Genomic DNA, 22102 nt, shown 5'->3' with positions numbered 1-22102 from the left:
GTATGAGTCTTACCCGGGATTCAAAATCCTTCCTTATTGTGTACGCTCGTCCGGGCACAGTATCCTAACTGAGGCTTGGAGGAGGGTCATAGGGGGAGGAGCCAGTGCACACCAGGTAGTCCTAAAGCTTTCTTTTTGTGCCCAGTCTCCTGCGGAGCCGCTATTCCCCATGGTCCTTACGGAGTTCCCAGCATCCACTACGGACTACGAGAAAAAGAATTATCGGTAAGTAAATTCTTATTTTCGCAAAGCCAAATTTGCAGCAGTAATTATTTATGAGCAATATATGGACCATGCAGCATTTTTTTTATATCCTTTTAAGAGACACATACAGCTCAATCCAATTAGCAGCAAAAAGGGCGAGTTGCCATTGTAGCGACATGTAAACATCGACAATGGCACCGCAATTTTCCGCTCTCGTGTCCGAATCTCACCTCGGATTTTTGAACGCAGCGATATGGGGCTGCAAACCTAAAGCGTCAAGTATGGAGGTCCCTTAACTCCAGCATACAGCCTCACTTACTTGCACCCACAATGATGTCACGGGTAATTGGATTGACCCCGTAACATGTACATGACTGCATAATACAGCACATCCTGTCTAACAGGAAGGGTCATTTACAATGGCAAACAATTCTATTTAAATGCTGTTTTGTGATATTACACCTCTACTTTTTCATACATTCACCTGTTTTAACTTGGAAGTCTTGTTACGGATGTGTAATAATAAAAATTAAAATTTAATCTGCACAATTGTGGCCTGTTTCCTATCAGGCAGTTTGTCTTTTTGTCTTTTGCCCTATTTTATAGCTAAATTGAACAGTTTGGTTTCTCAAATAATGTATTTCGAAAAGCCTCACTTTCTCTTACGTCCTAGAGGATGCTGGGGTCCATATTAGTACCATGGGGTATAGACTGATCCACCAGGAACCATTGGCACTTTAAGAGTTTAATAGTGTGAGCTGGCTCCTCCCTCTATGCCCCTCCTACCAGACTCGGTTTAGAAAATGTGCCCGGAGGAGCCGGTCACAGCTAGGGGAGCTCTACAGAGTTCTTCTGGTAAAGAGTAATTTTTTCTTTCAGGTTTTTTTATTTTACAGGGAGGCTGTTGGCGACAACCTCCCTGCAGCGTGGGGCTGGGGGGGGGGGTGGAGCAGTGTCCGTCCCGCGGGGTCTTGAGCCACTGCACCCGCTGACTGGTCGGTGGCTCCAGAGAGGCTGCCACCCCCTCAGAAGCTGAAGTGTGGCGAGTCAGTCACTGTCCCCCTCTTGCAAGCGGGGGGGGGGGGACAGTGTGAAGAGGTCGGCTATGGGTCAGGAGCACGGTTCCCGCGCTCCTGGAAGGCTCAGTGGTACCATGGTGTGGCGCTTGGGAGGGAGCGCCCTGGGCCAGCTCCGGACCCTGCACTGGTTTTTATCAGCGTGTCGGGGTCTGCGGACCCAGGTCAGCATATTCCTCCGGCCAATATAATCATCTTGTGAGCGGGAAAACTGCATCATTGAAGGGGGCGGAGCTTCTCAGAGCGGACCCAGCAGCGTTCAGCGCCATTTTTCCTGGATCCAGGTTCCTCCAGAGCTTTCTCCAGCAGTCTGTATGGTACCAGGGGGCTGTAGAAGAGGGGGGTGGGGGGAGGCTGCTTAAAGGCTGTGTCACCTATTAAGGGACACAGTCAGCGCTGGGAAGGGACTCCCTTTGCCTGAGAAGCGCTGTGTGTGGGTTGGCTCCAATCTCTGTGTCTCTCTGCCATTCTTGGGGGGGAAACTCTGTCCTCAAAATACCCTGTGTGTTTGTGGGGTGTTTGTGTGTGTGTGCAACACGTCTAGGGACACTGTTTCATATGCTGCAGAGGATTGGTCTACCCAGGAAGACTCTATTCCATGTAATCAGGATTGCACTGTTTTAGCCCAGATCCCAGCTAGAGAGCCAGAATGGTTAGTCCAGTGTTTTTCAACCGCTGTGCCGCGGCACACTAGTGTGCCGCCAGCGGTTCTCAGATGTGCCGCGAGAGTTGCCTGATGCCTAGCCGCCGACTATCTGGTTTTGACTGCGCTGGCCTGTAACCTATGAGACGCAGCGTGACTCGTCACACATACCATGTCCTGCCCGCCCGCCCGCTAACCTGCCCGCTGTCTCACCTCCGGCTGCATACACTGCAGATGCGAAGGCAGGGAGAGGGAAATATGAACTGCCCGCTCTCAGCCCGTGCTGCTCCGTCCTTGGTCCTCCGACTGCATACACTGCAGACACGGAGGCAGGGAGAGGGAAATATGAACTACCCACTCTCACCCCATGCTGCTCCTTGCTTCTCCGGCTGCATGAACTTCAGTGCCTGAGGCAGAGAGAGTGAAACATGAGCCTCATATCCACTAACTCCCAGGTAGGAGCCAGTGAATTTGTATTTATTTAATTGCTGTGGGAGTCAGTGTGTGGAAATACTGTTGGGGTGCAATGTGTGGTATTACTGTGTGTGTGTGTGTGTGGGGGGGGGGGGGGTGCATGTGTGGTATTACTGTGGGGGGCCATGTGTGGTATTACTGTGTGTGTGTGGGGGGGGGCATGTGTGGTATTACTGTGGGGGGCCATGTGTGGTATTACTGTGGGGGGGGGGGGGCAATGTGTGGAATTACTGCAGAGGCCAATGCATTTGTTTAATTACTGTGGGGGCCAATGTGTGTGTGTGTGTGTTTTTTCCCCCCATGGGAGCCATTGTGTGTTTTTTTTTCTTCTTCTTTTGTTGGGGGGGAGGAGTGGGGGACTGATGGTGTGCCTTGGCAATTTAAAAATCTTGGTCGGTGTGCCGCGACTTGAAAAAGGTTGAAAATCACTGGGTTAGTCTCTCTGAAGGGGACTATTTCTCAGATTTCTGATAGGGTGGCTAGGACTGAGCATGCCACTCAGGTCCTCCAGTCCTCTATGGTGGTATGGTCTGATCCTGCCTCCTCGTGGTCCCCTGCGGTACTTTCTAATAAGTGTGCACTTGCAATTATGCAGGATGACACGGACACCGACTCTTGACACTGCAGACGGTGATGGGGATGTGTTGCAGGGGACGGCATCGCTTACCAGGGGGGTGCAGTTGATGGTTGAAGCTGTTAGGGATGTTTTACACATTTCAGACACCGCTCCGGAACAGGTGGAGGAGGCCTTCTTCACAGATAATAAGAAGCGCCCCTCACTTTCCCGGCATCCAAGGAATTGAATGCTATCTTTGAAAAGGCATGGGAAACTCCGGAAAAGAAATTCCAGATTCCCAAGAGTGTCTTGGGGGCTTTTCCCTTCCCAGAGGAAGATAGGAAGAGGTGTGAGTCCCGCCGATAGTCGACGCCTCTGTATCCAGGCTGTCCAAACAGGTAGTTTTACCGGTCCCGGGATCTACCGCGTTAAAGGACCCGGCAGATCGCAAGGCGCATGCTACGCTGAAATCCATTTACACGGCTTCGGGGGCTATATTGCGGCCTACTATAGCCTGTGCTTGGATTGCTAAAGCTATTGCCAAGTGGTCGATCACTCTGCAGGAGGAATCGTCGACTCTGGACAAAGGTGACGTTGATTTGTTTTTGCGTAATATTCAGGATTCTGCAGGGTTCCTGGTGGATTCCATGAAGGACCTGGGTTCCATGGCTGCGGGGATCTCCTCCATATCAGTCTCGGCTCGAAGAGGTCTCTGGCTGCGCAACTGGTCTGTGGACGCGGACTCCAGGAAGTGTGTGGAGGGCCTTCCGTACAAATGTCAGGCTCTATTTTGGGAGGCGCTGGATGCATGGATTGCCACGGCTACCGCGGGTAAGTCTCCTTTTCTCCCCTCAGCTACACCGACTTCGAAAAAAGCCCTTTTCATCTAACACGTCTCAGTCCTTTCGGGCCGCGCGGCCTAGGAAGAATAAGCCTTCGAACACCTTCAGAGGTGGTCGTGCCAAAGGAAAGAAACCCGCTCCGGCAGGTTTCCAGACACAGAAACCCGCTTCAGATACCCCTAAGTCCTCCGCATGACGGTGGACAGCTAGGCCTGGAGGAAGTTCAGGTGGGGGCGAGACTCCGGCAGTTCAGCCACGTCTGGGTGTCGTCTGGTCTGGACCCCTGGGTTCTGGATATAGTGTCCAGGGGGTACAGACTGGCGTTTCAGGAGCCCCCGCCTCACCGTTTCTTCAAGTCAGGCTTACCAGCGCTGCTGGCGGACAGGACAATTCTTCTGGAAGCCATCAGGAAATTGGTGGTGTCAGAGGTCATTGTTCAGGTCCCTCTTCAGCAACGGAACAAGGGTTATTATTCGAACCTTTTTGTGATACCGAAACCGGATGGTTTGGTACGGCCTATTCTAAATTTAAAGTCTTTGAACCCTTATCTCAAGGAGTTCAAATTCAAGATGGAATCTCTGAGAGCTGTCATTTCAGGGCTGTCGGAGGGGGAGTTGTTGGTGTCCCTGGACATTAAGGATGCTTACCTCCACATTCCCATTTGGGCGCCGCATCAAGCTTATCTCAGGTTTGTGCTGATGGACGATCACTATCCGTTCCAGGCGCTGCCGTTTGGCCTCTCAACTGCACCAAGGATCTTCACCAAGGTGATGGCGGAGATGATGGTTCTCCTCCGTAATCGGGGGGTGAACATAATTCCATATCTGGACGATCTCCTGATCAAGGCGTCATCCAGGGAAAGGTTGTTGCGGTCCATTGTTCTCACGACACAGCTGCTCAGGAAGCACAGTTGGATCCTGAACCTTCCGAAGTCTCATCTGGAGCCGAGAAGGCGGTTGTCTTTCCTGGGAATGATCCTCGACACGGAAGTGCAGAGGGTATTTCTCCCGGCAGAGAAAGCGTTGGTGATTCAAACAATGGTCCGGGATGTACTACGGCCTACCCGGGTATCGGTTCATCAATGCATACGCCTTCTGGGGAAGATGGTTGCCGCCTACGAGGCTCTGCAGTACGACTGGTTTCATGCTCAACCTTTTCAACTGGACCTCTTGGACCAGTGGTCGGGCTCTCACCTACACATGTACAAGAGGATACGCCTGTCTCCAAAAGCCAGGATTTCAGTCCTCTGGTGGCCACCTTCTGGAAGGCGAAGGTTCGGAATTCAAGACTGGATCCTTCTGATCACAGATGCAAGTCTAAGAGGTTGGGGAGCGGTCGCTCTGGGGGAAACCTTTCAGGGACGATGGTCGGATCAAGAGTCACTTCTCCCAATAAACATCCTGGAACTCAGGGCCGTTTACAACGCCCTTCTGCAAGCAGCACACCTTCTACAGGATCAGGCTGTTCAGGTGCAGTCGGACAACGTGACCACAGTAGCCTACATAAACCGACAAGGCAGAACGAAGAGCAGAGCTGCCATGGCAGAGGTGTCAAAATCCTCATCTGGGCAGAAAGGCACGCGGTGGCGATCTTCATTCCGGACGTAGACAACTGGGAAGCAGACTTCCTCAGCAGACACAATCTCCATCCAGGGAAGTGGGGCCTCCATCCGGGGGTGTTCGAGGAGGTAACCGGTTGGTGGGGGGTTCCTCACCTAGACATGATGGCCTCCCGCCTCAACAAGAAGCTACGGAGGTACTGTTCCGGGTCAAGAGACCCACAGGCAGTGGCGGTGGACGCACTGGTAACACCTTGGGTGTTCAAGTCAGTGTATGTGTTCCCTCCACTTCCTCTGATACCAAAGGTTCTTCAACTCGTGAGAAGAACAAAGGTTCTGGCAATCCTCATTGCTCCGGACTGGCCAAGGAGGGCTTGGTACGTGGATCTGCTGGATCTTCTGCTGGAAGATCCACGGCCTTTGCCTCTTCGGGAGGATCTGCTTCTGCAGGGGCCGTTCGCTTATCAAGACTTACCGCGGCTTTGTTTGACGGCATGGCGGTTGAACGCCAGATCTTAGCTCGGAAGGGTATCCCGAGTGAGGTCATTCCTACCCTGATACAGGCCAGGAAGGGGGTAACGTCTAAGCATTACCATTTTATATGTCTCTTGGTGTGAGGCCAAGAAGTTCCCGGCGGTGGAGTTTCAACTGGGACGTTTTCTCCTTTTCCTGCAAACAGGGGTGGATATGGGACTAAGACTGGGCTCCATCAAGGTCCAGACCTCTGCTTTGTCCATCTTCTTCCAAAAACAGTTGGCTGTTCTTCCTGAGGTTCAGACCTTTTTGAATGGGGTTCTGCACATCCAGCCCCACTTTGTGGTGCCTACGGCTCCATGGGATCTTGATGTGGTGTTGCAGTTCCTACAATCTGCTTGGTTTGAGCCTCTACAGGAGGCTGATCTCATGTTTCTCACGTGGAAGGCGGTCACCTTGTTGACCTTGGCTTCTGCACGACGCGTGTCGGAATTGGGGGCTTTATCTTGTAAACGACCCTATCTGATCTTCCATGAGGACAGGGCGGAACTTAGGACTCGTCCACAGTTCCTTCCTAAGGTTGTGTCGGCATTCCACATCAACCAACCTATTGTGGTGCCAGTGGCTACTGACTCCTCAATTACTTCAAAGGCCTTGGATGTAGTGAGGACTTTGAAGATTTACGTGAAGAGGACGGCTCGTCACAGGAAAAGTGACTCCCTGTTTGTCCTCTATGATCCAAAGAAAATTGGATGTCCTGCTTCTAAGCAGTCGATTTCACGCTGGATCAAGTTCACTATCCAGCATGCTTATTCCACGGCTGGATTGCCGTGTCCGAAATCCGTAAAGGCCCACTCTACTTGTAAAGTGGGCTCTTCCTGGGCGGCTGCACGGGGTGTCTCAGCGATACAACTCTGCCGAGCAGCTACTTGGTCTGGGTCGAACATGTTTGCCAAGTTTTACAAGTTCGATACTTTGGCCTCTGCTGACCTCCAGTTTGGTCAAGCAGTGTTGCAGGAGCCTCCGCGCTCTCCCTCCCGTACTGGGAACTTTGGTACATCCCTATGGTACTAATATGGACCCCAGCATCCTCTAGGAGGTAAGGGAAAATAGGATTTTAATTGCCTGAAACAGTAAATCCTTTTCTCGTAGTATGTAGAGGATGCTGGGCGCCCGCCCAGCGCTTCGTTTTCCTGCATTGGTTACGGTTCAGTGTTACCTGGTTCCTAGGTAAGTTCTGCGTTATTTCCTGTTTCAGCTGTTGCTGAGTTGTTCCAGCATGTTGGCCGGATTTTCATGTTTGTGTGAGCTGCTATGAATCTCGCCACTATCTGTGTAATTCCTTCTCTCGAAGTATGTCGTCTCCTCGGGCACAGTTTCTAGACTGAGTCTGGTACGAGGGGCATAGAGGGAGGAGCCAGCCCACACTATTAAACTCTTAAAGTGCCAATGGCTCCTGGTGGACCCATGTATACCCCATGGTACTAATATGGACCCCAGAATCCTCTACAGACTACAAGAAAAGGATTTATCGTTTCAGGTAATTAAAATCCTATTTTTTCTAGACTATATATTCAGACCAATGCATTGATCAGCTGTACTATCCCTGTCAAGCAAATTAAAATTCTGTCTGATCCCGTCAGATATTTATTGGACTATCTATTCATTTTAGGGCAACAAACCCACTGATTTCAGGACAGTTTGTTCATTTTGGAAATCAAAATTACTTTGTGCTAAGGACCATGTTGGCTAACTTTAAGAATCAGGGAAAACTTGTAATGCAATTCTCCTTTGACCCAGTTTAAAATGGGCCAGCATTTGTATGTGCAGCATATGTATGCGCCATTTGGGGACCTCATGCAGAATGTTCCATCTCCTCCCTTGTCTTGTTCTAGATATTTAAGAATTTCTGGATGTAATTGCAGTAACAATTTATCAATATAGCACTAACATATTCCGTTACACTTTACAATTGGGAACACGGTAATAAAACAAGACTGGGCGTTAATAGACAGAGGTTAGGCTGTGTACACACAGCGCGATGCGCCATACAGCCCAACATTGGGGGTCATTCAGACCTAATCGCACTCTTGTTTTTTTTCGCTGCGCTGCGATCAGGTCATAATTGCGTATACATCGCAATGTGCAGGCTTGTCGCACGGGTACAAAGCGTATCGTTGCTGTGGGATGGATTGTACGAAGAATCCAATCACACAGCCGATCGCAAGGTGATTGACAGGAAGAAAGCGTTTGTGGGTGGCAACTGACCGTTTTCTGGGAGTGGTTGGAAAAACGCAGGCGTGTCCAAGCGTTTGCAGGGTGTGTGTCTGACGTCAATTCCGGCCCTGCACAGGCTGAAGTGATCGCAGCGGCTGAGTACGTTCTGGGCAACTCAGAAACTGCACAAAACTTTTTTGTACCGCTCAGCTGCACATGCGTTCGCACACTTGCAAAGCAAAAATACACTCCCCTATGGGCGGCGGCTATCTGCTTGCAGCAGTGCAAAAAAACCCTAGCGAGCGATCAGGTCTGAATTAGGCCCATTGACTATTTGATGTGGCCGGAGCCCGGCCCCGCGATATAGTCAATGTTGGGCTGCCTGCACACTCTATTTTTCCTTGTGATGCCGATCCCGCAGGACCGCGCATCGGCATCGCACAGACTACACACACAGTGCGATATGCACTATATTTTCTTACGATTTTGACAATATACTCAAAATCGAAAGAAATATCTCACCGTGTGTACACACCTTAAGAGGCCATTTTTACAAGCTTACAATCTATGCTCCATTGCAATGATGTCGAAACACAAGAGGCAGCACCACACTCCATGCTGGACTCTCAGATTTTTGTAAGCAGAGCCCTATGGGGATGTTAACAAAAATCTGCAAGACCAGAGGCAAGTGCGACACATAGGATTGACCCACAAATTGATTAACCCTCTTTACCCTGAAATCTCCACTCTTTCAAACTGTGTTCAAGAATGTTTGTGAATATAGTAGATTACATTTTATTGTAATTATAAATTGTGAGTTTTAATCTAATTGCTTTAGTATTCACTAGATACGGTTTGTAATTTTGGAATGACTACCTAGGTAGTAAATTATTAATCCTTCGTTTGTCAGATGAATCTGCCTACGCTATGCTCCCTAACAGCAACTGCTCCAAATTAATAACTGTCTGAAACTAATGGGCCCTACACACCTGGCGATGTGCTGCCGAGATGCCAGACTGGCGACCCGGCGGGGGTGGGGGGAGGAGGGAGGAGGGAGGAGGAGTGAAGTTTCTTCACTTCCCCCTTCACCCTGCTCCATAGCAGTACTATATTGTCCATATTGGCCTGCATGTATAAGCGACCCAGAACCAACGATGAATGAGTGCGGGGCCGCGCATCATTCATCGTTGGTGCCTATACACTGAACAATATGAATGAGTTCTCGTTCATTAATGAACGAGAACGTTCATATCGTTCAGTTACATCTTTTAAGTGTGTAGGGCCTATAAAATGTGAGAAAAAACTGCTCCATTGTCAGGATGTTCTGGTAGAAGATGAAGCAATCATTTTGACAGTAATATAACATTTATAAACATATAATTTAATAAAACTTTTCTCCTATTCTGTTTTAGGTTGGAATTATTGGTGGGTCTGGACTGGATGATCCTGATATTTTGGAAGGCAGAACTGAGAAGTATGTTGATACACCTTTTGGCAAGGTATGTGTTCATATTAAATTGTCGTTCCTCTTTCCTCCATTGCAAAAAAAAAAGTGTTAATACTTGTATAGTAAATGTCTTTTACCTTTACACATAGCTTAATTAATTGATTTTATATACTCTACAATTTAGTGTTTAAAAATATTTTGTATGAATAAAATGTTAAGCTTAATCACTCCTCTTTCAGTACATTGGCTATAAAGACAGCTTGGTAGATAAAAAGGGATTTTAGTCTTGCCTGAAGGGGTAGTGACATGTGGCACTGTCACTAAAAACCTGACCTGTGGGTATATGAGTGCAAGTGATCAATAGCATAGTAACATTAATATAATCCCTTACCTGCTGCCGATGTGTAGCCTCTTTTTCTTGTTCTCTGCCTGTTTTGTAATACAGAACCAGCAAATTAGTTACAATAACCCCTCTTATATGGTGACAAAGGGGGGTGCATGGTTATAAAAAACAATAACGTTGCATTCTCCGATTCTCTCTATTCGCACAATGTTCCTAGTTTTCTGGTGTGAGAATGGGGAGCCCCAGGAAAACTGGTTGATTGCAGCAACACAGAGCTCGGCTGAGGGAGCCCCAGCAGTAGAGTAGTTTAAGATGGGCATACATGCTACAATTATCTGATCTGCCAGATAAATGTACTGTCTATTGCTGCAACCAGTCTGTCGGGCATACTGAAATCTTCCAATATGCCCAACTAATTTGATTAGCACTGCCCAGATATCTTGAGCATTGTGCAGTGTGTGGTCTTTGCCAACTGACCAACAGCTGCACACATACGCAAGACACAGTAGTAGGCGTGTGTATGCAAACAACCAGGATGTATAGCTCTGTGTTCCTGCTCCCAAAACTCTCCAAACACACGGCTGGGGCTACAATTTAAAAAAACAAAAACCTATATTTGCCCCCCTGTACCTGAGTGATGCCAGTGTGACCATGCAGGGATGTCCAGCAGCGCCCTGTGCAACCTCCACTCCCCCGTCGGTGCGGGTGGGCAGCACAGTCGAGCCCAGCTGGACACTGATCTTTCTTCCCTTCCCCCGTGCTGTCAGGCGGGAATTGCGGTTCAGTGAAGGGGACGGTGTGTATGATGCATCAGGAGCCTGGGATGATATGCTGGATGCATAGGTCAGAGCCTCTGTCTTTTGACGAAGATTCCCCGGTATCCGCGACGGAGCTGTGGCAGCCGGTGGGCGTAACCTGAGGCTTACTGAGGTGGCTGATGGTGCCGTGCCGTAGTGTGGTCCGATGCTGCCTCTTCAGATGTCACAGTGTGCATTGAGGAGGCGTCTACTTATACCCGATGCCTCCTCCTGCATTACCATATGTAAGCATCACTTGGACGCAGCAGTGATGCTAACTACAACCACATCTGAATCACCAAGATAGCTGATGCTTTTTGCATGTCAGCAAATTGATCTGTCAAGCTGACAGATATTTTTATCTACAATTGAGTTTGAGACAAAGACAAAAATACTTTTTGGGGAGTAGACCTATATGTAATATTGATGAAAGATGAGTAGTACTAATGAAAAAGATCATTTAAAACGTAACTTTTATTCGGTAGTCATAAAATAAAATAAACAATCTTTCAATACCATACGAGTCTTTGATTATTAAAAGTCTTGATTGACCTATTAACAAATAAAGGTTCAAGATATGAAAATGGTGAAAATATGTTTTCAGGATATAAGGTTCCTAAACTAATTTTAGGAATCCAAATATTCACTGAGTACATAGGATGCTTTTCATTGAACTCTGTGATGTCAGTAGGCAAATCAAGAAGGATTATGGGGGTAATTCTGAGTTGATCGCAGCAGCAAGTTTGTTAGCAATTGGGCAAAACCATGTGCAGTGCAGGGGGGGCAGATATTACATTTGCAGAGAGAGTTAGATTTGGGTGGGTTATTTAGTTTCTGTGCAGGGTAAATACTGACTGCTTTATTTTTACACTGCAATTTAGATTTCAGTATGAATACACTGCACCCAAATCTAACTCTCTCTGCACATGTTATATCTGGCCCCCCTGCAGTGCACATGGTTTTGCCCATTACCTAACAAATTTGCTGCTGCGACCAACTCAGAATTAGGCCCTATAGCTTTAGAGGGTAGAGATTTAATATAGCAGACTCCTCAATATATTGCCCACAGTACCTAGTATTCCAAGTACTGACCAGGCCAATCCTGCTTAGCTTCCTAGGTCTGACAAGATTGGGTGTTCTCAGCAGGGCTGCCAAGATAAATCCTGGGCCCCGGTACAACAACTTCCCGGGCCCCCCCAGAGTGGGTGTATAGTTCTATATATAGGTGTGTACATATGTGTGTGTTTATTTATATATATATATATATATATATATATATATATATATATATATATATATTAGAGTAAAAAGCATACTGCGGCACTCGGAGGTTTAAACGTGTCAAATTGTATTTCAAAACAGCAACATGAAAGCTCCAACATTTCGGGGCACAGCCGCCCCTTTGTCAAGGTGCATATAAATGCACCTTGACAAAGAGGCGGCTGTGCCCCGAAACGTTGCTGTTTTGAAATACAATTTGACACGTTTAAACCTCCGAGTGCCGCAGTATGCTTTCTACTATGTGCTACCATTGGATCTGAGGGCACCGGAGTCCATTATTTTGCCTGAGGGAGTGCCGGTCTGAAAGAACTGTTTATATATATATATATATATATATATACACAAACACTAGTGGTAATGTATGGATGCATGTATTATATAATATTTATATAGAATTTATAAGCCACAATGCTGTCTGTCACTCACAGTTCTTAGCTCACACTGTCACAGCCTAACAAACTAGCTCCCAACGAAGTGACAGCCCTGCTGCTGATTCTTACAGCTGAGCCGAGCTGAGCCACTTCTTAAACCCATGGGCCACGACCAGCCAGCCGCATGCCTTCCCCTCCCAGTCCATCCCATCTCCCGGAGCCTGCTGATTCTGAAGAGGCCGTCCAGAGTTGGCTGCAGAGATTGACTCGCGAGATGATTATATCACCTTGCGAGATCGTAACAGCGGCGCGACGGCTGGAAGTGGCTGTGAGGGACATCCACGACAAGGGATAAACAACCAGGTCACACACACATACATCCCCACTCCTGGCAGTCCGACCCACCATGCCTGCCCACTGATTTATAATAAAGAAAAAAAAATATCCCACCAACAAAATGGCTATTGGTGTGCTCTGGCCAGGGCCCCCTGGCATGCCTGGGCTGGGGTAATCTGTACTCCCCCCCCCCCCCCCCCCCCCTCCCCCCCACCCTCTGTTGACGCCACTGGTTCTCAGGATGGCATGGCCATGTGCAGATATTCAGGGAGGAGGAAGAATAGAACCCATATTTGCTTTCTGTACTTAGGGGTATATGCAATTAGCGGCGAATCGCGGCAATTTTTCGGCCGTTTTTCAATTCGACACAATTCGACAGTCTAATTTCGGCAAGTGGGTGCCGAAATTGACCATATGCAATAAAAAACGGATTCGACAGTCCCGCTGACGAAAAACAGCCGATTCGACGGATTTTGTTCCGTTTTTTTAAAAACTGGTAAAAGCGGGAAAAATCCCGGAAAAAAATGGCGTGGGGTCCCCCCTCCAAAGCATAACCAGCCTCGGGCTCTTCGAGCCGGTCCTGGTTCTAAAAATCCGGAGGGAAAATGGACAGGGGATCCCCCGTATTTTTAAAACCAGCACCGGGCTCTACGCCTGGTGCTGGTGCAAAAAATACGGGGGACAAAAAGAGTAGGGGTCCCCCGTATTTTTTACACCAGCATCGGGCTCCACTAGCTGGACAGATAATGCCACAGCCGGGGGTCACTTTTATACAGCGCCCTGCGGCCGTGGCATTAAATATCCAACTAGTCACCCCTGGCCGGGGTACCCTGGGGGTCCCCCCCCCAGCCACCCAAGGGCCAGGGGTGGCAAAACAAATAAACGCACACCCGGACCAGCGTACTGAAAGGGGTCCCATGTTTTCACATGGGACCCCTTTCCCCGAATGCAGAGACCCCCCCTGTGACTGCTGTCACAGAAAGGTCTCTTAAGCCAATCAGCGAGCGCAACGTCCTGGCACTCTGCTGATTGGCTGCACGTCTGAGCTGTCAGACAGCGCCTCGCAAAGCCTCTCCATTATACTCAATGGTGGGAACTTTGCGTCAGCGGTGAGGTCACCCGCGGTCAGCGGCTGACCGCGGGTAACCCCACCGCTACCCGCAAAGCTCCCACCATTGAAAGTAATGGAGAGGCTTTGCGATGCGCTGTCTGAGGTCACACGCGCATACAGCCAATCAGGTGAGTGCAACGAAGTAGCGCTTCCTGATTGGCTGAAGGGACTTCGGTGACAGGAGTCACGTGGGGTCCCGGCATTCGGCATTTCAGTCCGCTGGTCCGGGTGTGCGTTTATTTGTTTTGCCAAGTACGAGGATTTATATCTGGACACTGGATTGAGGTGAGTATAATTTGATTCACAGGTACCCCGGATCGTCAACATAGGTAAGTATGTGTGTGTCGGCAGGTGTGCAATAAAGTTTTACTCTCAAGGTGTGTGTCTCCTGTTTTTATTTGGGTATTTTTTTTCCAGTAGTACTACAGGTACCAGCGGGCCCGTTTTTCTCCCGCATGCTGGTACTTGTGGTTCTCCAAGTACCAGCTTGCGGGGAGGCTTGCTGGGACTTGTAGTACTACAGGAAAAAACAATATTCTTGTCATTTTCTCAAGGCTATCAGCCCCCCATCCGCAGCCCTTGGATGGGGGGGACAGCTTTGGGCTTCACCCCTGGCCCTTGGGTGGCTGGGGGGGGGGGACCCCTTGATTGAAGGGGTCCCCACTCCCCCAGGGTAGCCCGGCCAGGGGTGACTAGTTGGATATTTAACGCCACGGCCGCAGGGCGCTGTATAAAAGTGACCCCCGGCTATGGCATTATCTGTCCAGCTAGTGGAGCCCGATGCTGGTGTAAAAAATACGGGGGACCCCTACTCTTTTTGTCCCCCGTATTTTTTGCACCAGCACCAGGCGCAGAGCCCGGTGCTGGTTTTAAAAATACGGGGGATCCCCTGTCCATTTTCCCCCTGGATTTTTAGAACCAGGACCGGCTCGAAGAGCCCGAGGCTGGTTATGCTTTGGAGGGGGGACCCCACGCCATTTTTTTCCGTGATTTTACCATTCCATCTAAAAAAAAAAAAATATATATTTTTAAAAATATATAAATAATACTTGTGCCTCCCAAAAAGACAAACCAAGTACCTAATCCCTTCTAATATAAATAGATATGCTATTACCAATAAAAAAAAACACCAAAAAAAACATGTTTTAAATTTTTTTTATTAGATTCACCCACCAAAGTGTGGCGGATTGAAAATGACGAATTTACTGTCTAAAAGCACTGTTGTCGAATTTCCAAACTTCAATTGAATATACTTTTGTCGAATTGCCGCATTTGTACCATTGCAGAAAAGTCGAATTTGACAAATGTCGAATTTCAAAAAGTCGAATTTTGTAAGTCCGTTTTTTTGACGGAAAGTACTGAATTGCATTGTCGATTTTTTTTTTTTTGGCGAAAAAGTCCAGTTTTTCGACAATTTCGGGAATTTGACCGCAATTGCATATACCCCTTAGTATGGATCCAGTATTATAAGATCAATCCCATTATTTTTCCAGATGAGAGAGAGTTTGAAACAATGTTTTTAGATACGAGGAGATTCTGGTTGTTAGGTATGTAGCTTTGCTTCTGCCAGTCAAATGAATTTATTGGGGCATTAACAGCCAGAAATAACAGCCAGAAATGAAGGAGGTAAATGCACTTCTGCTGTCTGTTGTGATAGCATGTGCTCCACTGGAAGAAGCACTATGCTTAGACCAGAATTGCCATGAACCAGATGAGAGAGTGTTAAAATGAAAATTATATGAGAGTGGTTAAGTTGTAGGATCACAGATATATGAATGTAAAGCAGGTAATAAGAGATGTATGATCATTGCTTAACTAACAAGATCAGATGGGATTGAGCATGATAATTACATCACAGATCTGTGTAAAACTCAGAAATAAATGCAACTGCGAAGAAACTTATCATGGGATACATTCCCTTCTTTCTCAAGCTGTAATATATATATATATATATATATACACACACACACACACACACACACACACACACACACACACACACACACACACACACACACACACACACACACACACACACACATTAGCTGGAGTACCCCGGGATTTTAAGAATGTTTCTTTACAAAGATGAATGTCAATATTAATCACACAGTATAAATATGATAGCATAAAAAGCATGTAAAATGTTATACACATCAGTAAAATGAAAACCCAATTTAAAAATATATAAATTTTCGCTTTTATATATTAGAGAAAGATCCTCCTCCCCCAAACACTCCACGGGTTTCTTATATAGCACAGCACATTATGCATCTCCTGATATACTCTGTGCTGCTGGGGGACCATGCTACTTCCACTATATAACTGTCAGTGTGTGGGTTCATGCTACCTCCCTCCTCACATCATGTCACTGGCCCTGTCACATGCAGCCCTGTCATCACTGACATATCATGCATGTCCTCATATAGTCAGTGCTGCTGGCCCACCCCTAGGGGTGCTAGTGGTGTGTTACCCCCACAGTGTTTTTTCCCAGAGTGTAAGTCATATGTGTACCAATTTTGTTGTAAATTGGTGTAGCCATTCGGGAGTTATGCTGTCTCCTGAAAGTCTCTGTGCCATAAAACTAGTATACTAATACCCCTTTCAGATCTCCAATGGCGGATCCCACCCGGGAACTGGAAACGGGTGGGATCCGGCATGGGAGACTCTCCTACCCCTTTCGCTGGCTTCCAAACCCGGCAATATGCCGGGTTGGTTGCCACAGCGGCTGGGGGCAGAGCCAGTAGCCGAGGCGGCGCTGGGAGATGGCGTCGCCTCTCCCTATCCAATAAACGGGTCCCAGGTCGCATCGACCTTGGAATCCGTTTACGCAGCCACTGACTCGGTATTCAACCCAGGAATAACCTTTCTTATAACCCGAGTTGAATTACCGGGTCAGGCGACCCGGGAATTTCGACATGGCGCTTTCACACCGCACACTGACCCCTGTTGATTCGGCAATATTGCCGGCTTGATACCGGGTTATTTGTGCGATGTGAAAGGGGTATAAGGGGGTCGTTTCAATTCAGCAAGAATTGATATGGCACCAGGAGGGAGCACCAGGAGCAATTCAGTGTGATGTTATGTTGGAGATTGACTGTTCTCGTGCCTTAAACATGATGTTTAGTCGCAAGAACCAGCATTCTCCGACTTAAGTGTTGGGCACGATGCTGTTTTTGGTGCTAAAGGCATAAAACAGCATTGTGCCAGTAGTTTTGTTGGATTTCTGCGAGAAGAAATCCTCAACTCTGGCACAACATCGCGCTGAATTGAATAGCTCAGGGACCTCTTTCCAAGCGCTGTTCAATTTGCGTTTAATTGAATCGACCCCTAAGTTTGTGAAACACACCATAGTCTTTTGGTTGGCAGTTCATTTTAAATAAAGCTGGGTACACATTGAGCAATATGTCTTCCAGTCAGGCAGTTTAGACCGACATATTGCCTACATCGCTTAGTGGGTTTGCTCAATATGCGCACTCCCGTGGTCGCATGCAATGTCGTCAGGTTTGATGTGCTGCACATTAAAATCTTGCGATATCACTAGCGATTTGGTGCCTATCGTGCACTCTGCACGATAGGCACCAAATCACTAGTGATATCGCACACTGTACAGCCAAGCAGATGTCCTGACGATATTCCCATTATTTAAATTAGTCCGTTATCATTCTAGTGTGTACATGAGCATTGCTATAGCTCATACAATATTGTTTGAGTGCAATCTTACCAATCTCACTTGTTCTTGGCTCAAGGGAAATTGTCAGGTAGTCATCATTGCCGGTCATTACAGTGTGTACCCAGCCATAGATGTACCTGATAAGACTGGGACACGTGGAACTGTTAGTAATCCCTGTGTTATATCAAAATTACACTTCCTAAAATAAATAAAAAAATACAAACGGTCAAAATTAATCTGATTCAGTTTGTATGAATAGATCTTAAGATTTCAGAAAGAAGGTGACTGCTTGGTCTGTACAATCTAATTTGTTTATATTGTTTTTAATCAATGTCAGGCCAGTTTCATCTGCTTTAGGGGGTCATTCCAACCCGATCGCTCGCTGCAGTTTATCGCAGCGCAGTGATCTGGTCAGAACTGCTCATGTGCCAGCGCTGCAGTGCGCTGGCTTCGGCCGTCGTTCCCTAGCGATCGGCTCTGCCTGATTGGCAGGGAGAGGCGGTCGCTGGGCGGGAGGGGGCGGCACGGCTGTGTTTGGCTGCTGTTTTGGGGGTGCGGGCCGCAGCGGCTGCGTGACATCACACGCAGCTGCTCCGACCAGGGGCAGCGAAGAGGTTCTCCCGGCCAGCCGCAGGAGCTGCGCTGGCCGGGAGTTACTCGTCAAATGCAAAAGCATCGCCGCTGTGCGATGCTTTTGCACTTCTGCGGGGGGGAGAGGGAAGGCTGCACTGACATGCGGGGCGGACTAGCCCTGTGCTGGGTGTCCCCTCGCATGTCTGAGTGCCTGATCGTAGCTGTGCTAAATTTAGCACAGCTACGCTCAACTCGGAATGACCCCCATAGTCTCTTCTTTCAGGAGAAGCCAGAGTACTTATGTCATCATACTTAACTTTCCCAGTAGTTTCTTCTGTTATTACGTTGACTTCTATGCCCTCTGTAGGACTCCACTGACAAGACTAGTAGTCAGTGCTTAAAGTGGTCCTAGAGGGGTGGTGTAACTCACCCCCCACCCCACGGCACCCATGCAAAAAAATGGGTGTGGTCTCAAAAAGAAAGGGGCGTGGTCACAGAATAGTAATAATGCCCACAGTTGTAGCACCCCGTAATACAAAATGCCCACCGCAGTAGCGCTTCTTATACAATGCCCACAGTAGTAGTGCTCCTTATGCAATGTCCACTGTGCTAGTAGTGGCCACAGTGGTAGTGCCCCTTATATAGACCCCATAGTAGTGGTGCCCCTTATGCAATGCCCGCAATAGTAGTGCCCTTTATGTCCCCAGGAGTGATGCCCCTTATGTAGTGCCCCCTTTACAATGCCCTCATTAGAAGGCCCCCAGTAGTAATGCCCTTAATGGTAATGCCCGTGTAGTATTGCCCCCAGTAGTAATGTTGCCTGTACTAATGCCCCCAGTCGTTTAGCCCCCTGTAGTTTAGCCCTAGTAATTATGCCCCCAGTGGTAATGCCCCTGCAGTTATGACCCCAGTAGTTTACCCCTCCCCCCTTTAGTTTAGCTTCCCAGTGGTAACGCCCCCAGTATTTTAGCCCCAGTAGTTTGCCTGCTTGTAGTTTAGCCGCCAGCAGTAATGCCCCCTGTAGTTTGCCCCCTTGTAGTTTAGCCCCTGTAGTTATGCCTCCAGTAGTTTAGTCCCTGTAGTTATGCCCCGCTTGTAGTTTAGCCCCCAGTAGTTTAGCCCCCAGTAGTTTAGCCCCCAGTAGTTATGACCTCCTGTAGTTTGCCCCCAGTAGTAATGCCCTCCTGTAGTTTGCCCCCAGTAGTAATGCCCTCCTGTAGTTTGCCCCCTTGTAGTTTGCCCCCTTGTAGTTTGCCCCCAGTAGCTTGCCCCCTTGTAGTTGGCCCCCAGTAATAATGTCCCCCCAGTAGATGTCCCCCCAGTAGATGCCCCCAGTAGATTGACCCCAGTAGATGCCCCCCAGTGGTTTGCCCCCCCAGTAGATCCCCCTCAGTTGTAATGCCCCCCAGTAGTTTGCCCCCTGTAGATTCCCACCCTAGTAGTAATGCCCCCCAGTAGTTTGCCCACAGTAGTAATGCCCCCCGTAGATGCGCCGCTACACTAAGGAAGAAAACAATCACAATACTCACCGAGCCCCGCTCCCGCTTCCAGACCGCTGCAGTCCTCTCTTGCCGCCCGCTTCTCTGCACTATGGAGAGACGTCATGACGTCTCTCCCATAGCGCACAGTGACAGCGGCAGAAGACGGAGCTCAATACTGAGCTCCTGCCTTTGGCTGCAGCCAGGCGCCCGCTGGCAACGCAATCTCAGTGGGATCCGGAGGAGGCGGAACTGCGTTCCGTCTCCAAGTGGAACTGACGGAACACAGTTCCACCCCGTTCCAGCTCACTTTTACCCCTGCTAGTAGTCCTTAATCAGTGGGTTAGGAACAAAAACAAGGCTTACCAAGTGTTTTTTTTTTTTTGGAGTGAGTCATGCTACTTTTTTTGTTTTTGTTTGTGCGTCTGTGCTAAATTACTCATTGTTAACTAATAAAGCAGGTATTCTTCAAAATTGAATACTGTGATAACCTCACTTGTTTTCCATTCTATATATTTTGTTGTTAAATTATCATCATTTTTGAGCTTGGTAAAATGTGAATTTTACACTTGCTATATATTCGTTTTCCACTAGAGGTCACTATATATACACAATATGTATTATTACAGATCATGTTCTCAAACGGTCATAACCCCTTTACTCAGATTTTCTGCTGATAAAATGTGTCATTACTGCTTCTCAAAAATGTTTTAAGAGGCATTCCATCTATAAACTCAATCTCAGTGATGGCTATGGTGGTGCAGCATGATGGCCACTTACTGAGCGAGATAAAAAGCTGAGCTTTTCTTTGCTTTTCTAATAACAAGTAGAATCATATGGGGATAGCACTATGCTTAAAAAAATATACACAAATTGCAATTCTATGTTCTGAGAGGGTTAATGTGTAGTTCCACAGCAGCTGGAGGGCTGCATGTTAAATACCCCTGATGTACACTCTGGGCCGGATGTAATGGCAGCCGTGTGGGATACTGGTAGAACTTGGACGTTTTTTTTAAAGGGGCATCACTTACAAGGAATGGTTTGCCTTGTAAGTGATTGCCCCTTTAAAAAAAAGTCTGAGTTTGGCCAGCATACCGCACGGCCGCTGAACTCGGGTGTCATTATATCCGGCCCTATATGTCATTTCAGTGAATAAATTCCAATCTGCTTAGTTAACGAGAGGTGCTAGCCAGCCAGTGATGGAAGGGTTTCCAGACTGTGAAGCTGCTAGTAGGCACAATGGATAAGTTCCTTAGCATGTTTCTGTGAACAAAACACTTTCCCCAGAAGAAATAATGGAATGTTTGCATCATCTAAGTCCTAGTGAATCATAACTGAGCTTTGCGTAAAATGGAACCAGAACTATAAGTGAATTTAATTTGATTCAATTTCCTATGTAAAAAAGATTGACTTTTTATATTTACTGCAGCAACTGATTGAAGAACCCTTAGCTGTAAAATTGATTTGTCTCTCACATACTGTAGTTATGTATCAGTTTTGTCTAATTTCTCCTTGGCAGTCTGTTTCAGCTTGGCCTTAACTCATTGATAGTCATCTGCATACCTTTGTTATTGGGTTTAGGTTTTCTTCCATCTATTTTCTTGAATTTCCTGCCACACAAATGCCGCTGTGCACAGTTCACCAACATAATGACTTGGGGTAGTCCAAATGGATGGAGTTCTCACACTTATTACGTTGCGTACTGAAGCAGCATAATTATGTGGTGTAAACTGGTCCAGATAGTAGGTAATTATGGGTCCAAGGTGAGCAGTTAGTTATTATAACTGACATATATGCTTCTATCTGGACCAGTTTACAACACTGATATCATCTGCCAGCAACACTTATCATCAGCATCACCTTACTGCAAAGTCATCTTGGAAAATGAGACTGTATGGCTATTCTTCATCACACTGATAATATCCATATTCTGTGCTGGTTATTAATCTAGATCAGTTTACTCATTGTGTTTAATTCAAGTTTCATACTGTCCTGTTTGTGACAAGTTCTATATGCTCAACTTGATTCCATAGTGGTCATGAATTGTGTCTTGGTGTCCTCCTTTTTTGTATATCCCATTTACCATATTGCTTTTGTTGTCTATATTTTTTGTGTTTTAGCATTAACAGGCTTTATTTTTATTTAACCAAGCTGTATAAATCTTTCTTACTATTTATCATCATTTGTATTATTATTAAAATATTTACAGTTTATTCATTTAGCCTTTTCATCCTTAACTCTTTTGTTTACAATTATTTTTCCAAGTTTGATATCCTCCATTTGAACAGCTGCTTTATCTGACGGCACCAATCTAGTCACTTCTGTAGCCTATTTGCCATTTGCATGTATTAGTGTATCAGTTTGCCCCAGAGGTGTAAGTTCATACCAGACGCCTGGAGGCAAAATGTATGGTGGTGCCCCCCATTGGCTCCAGCCTGCGCATAGAACGGGTGGTCTTCAGTTTGCTGGCTGTCGGGATCCCGGCGCACAGTATACCGGCGCCAGAATCCCGACAGCCGACATACCAACACTTTTTCTCCCTCTTGGGGGACCACGACCCCCCTGGAGGGAGAATAAATAGTGTGGCGTAGCGCGCCACCGTGCCCGCAGCGTGGCGAGCACAGTTAGCCCGCAAGGGGCTCATTTGCGTT

General features: G+C 47.4%; 1 protein-coding gene across 3 annotated transcripts in view; it reads left to right on the top strand.

Annotated features, from left to right (window-relative positions):
- The window catches only part of MTAP (methylthioadenosine phosphorylase), a 186706-nt gene that overhangs the window by 31355 nt on the left and 133249 nt on the right, over nucleotides 1-22102 (top strand). For all 3 annotated transcript variants that reach the window (XM_063914128.1, XM_063914126.1, XM_063914127.1), the window contains one exon: nucleotides 9457-9543. In XM_063914128.1, coding sequence (XP_063770198.1) covers nucleotides 9457-9543 — 87 coding nt within the window. The remainder of the gene's footprint in view (nucleotides 1-9456; nucleotides 9544-22102) is intronic.

Source organism: Pseudophryne corroboree, chromosome 1, assembly GCF_028390025.1.
Source record: "Pseudophryne corroboree isolate aPseCor3 chromosome 1, aPseCor3.hap2, whole genome shotgun sequence".
In the NCBI taxonomy this organism is placed as follows: Eukaryota; Metazoa; Chordata; class Amphibia; order Anura; family Myobatrachidae; genus Pseudophryne; species Pseudophryne corroboree.
This window is presented reverse-complemented; position numbering and strand designations above follow the sequence as displayed.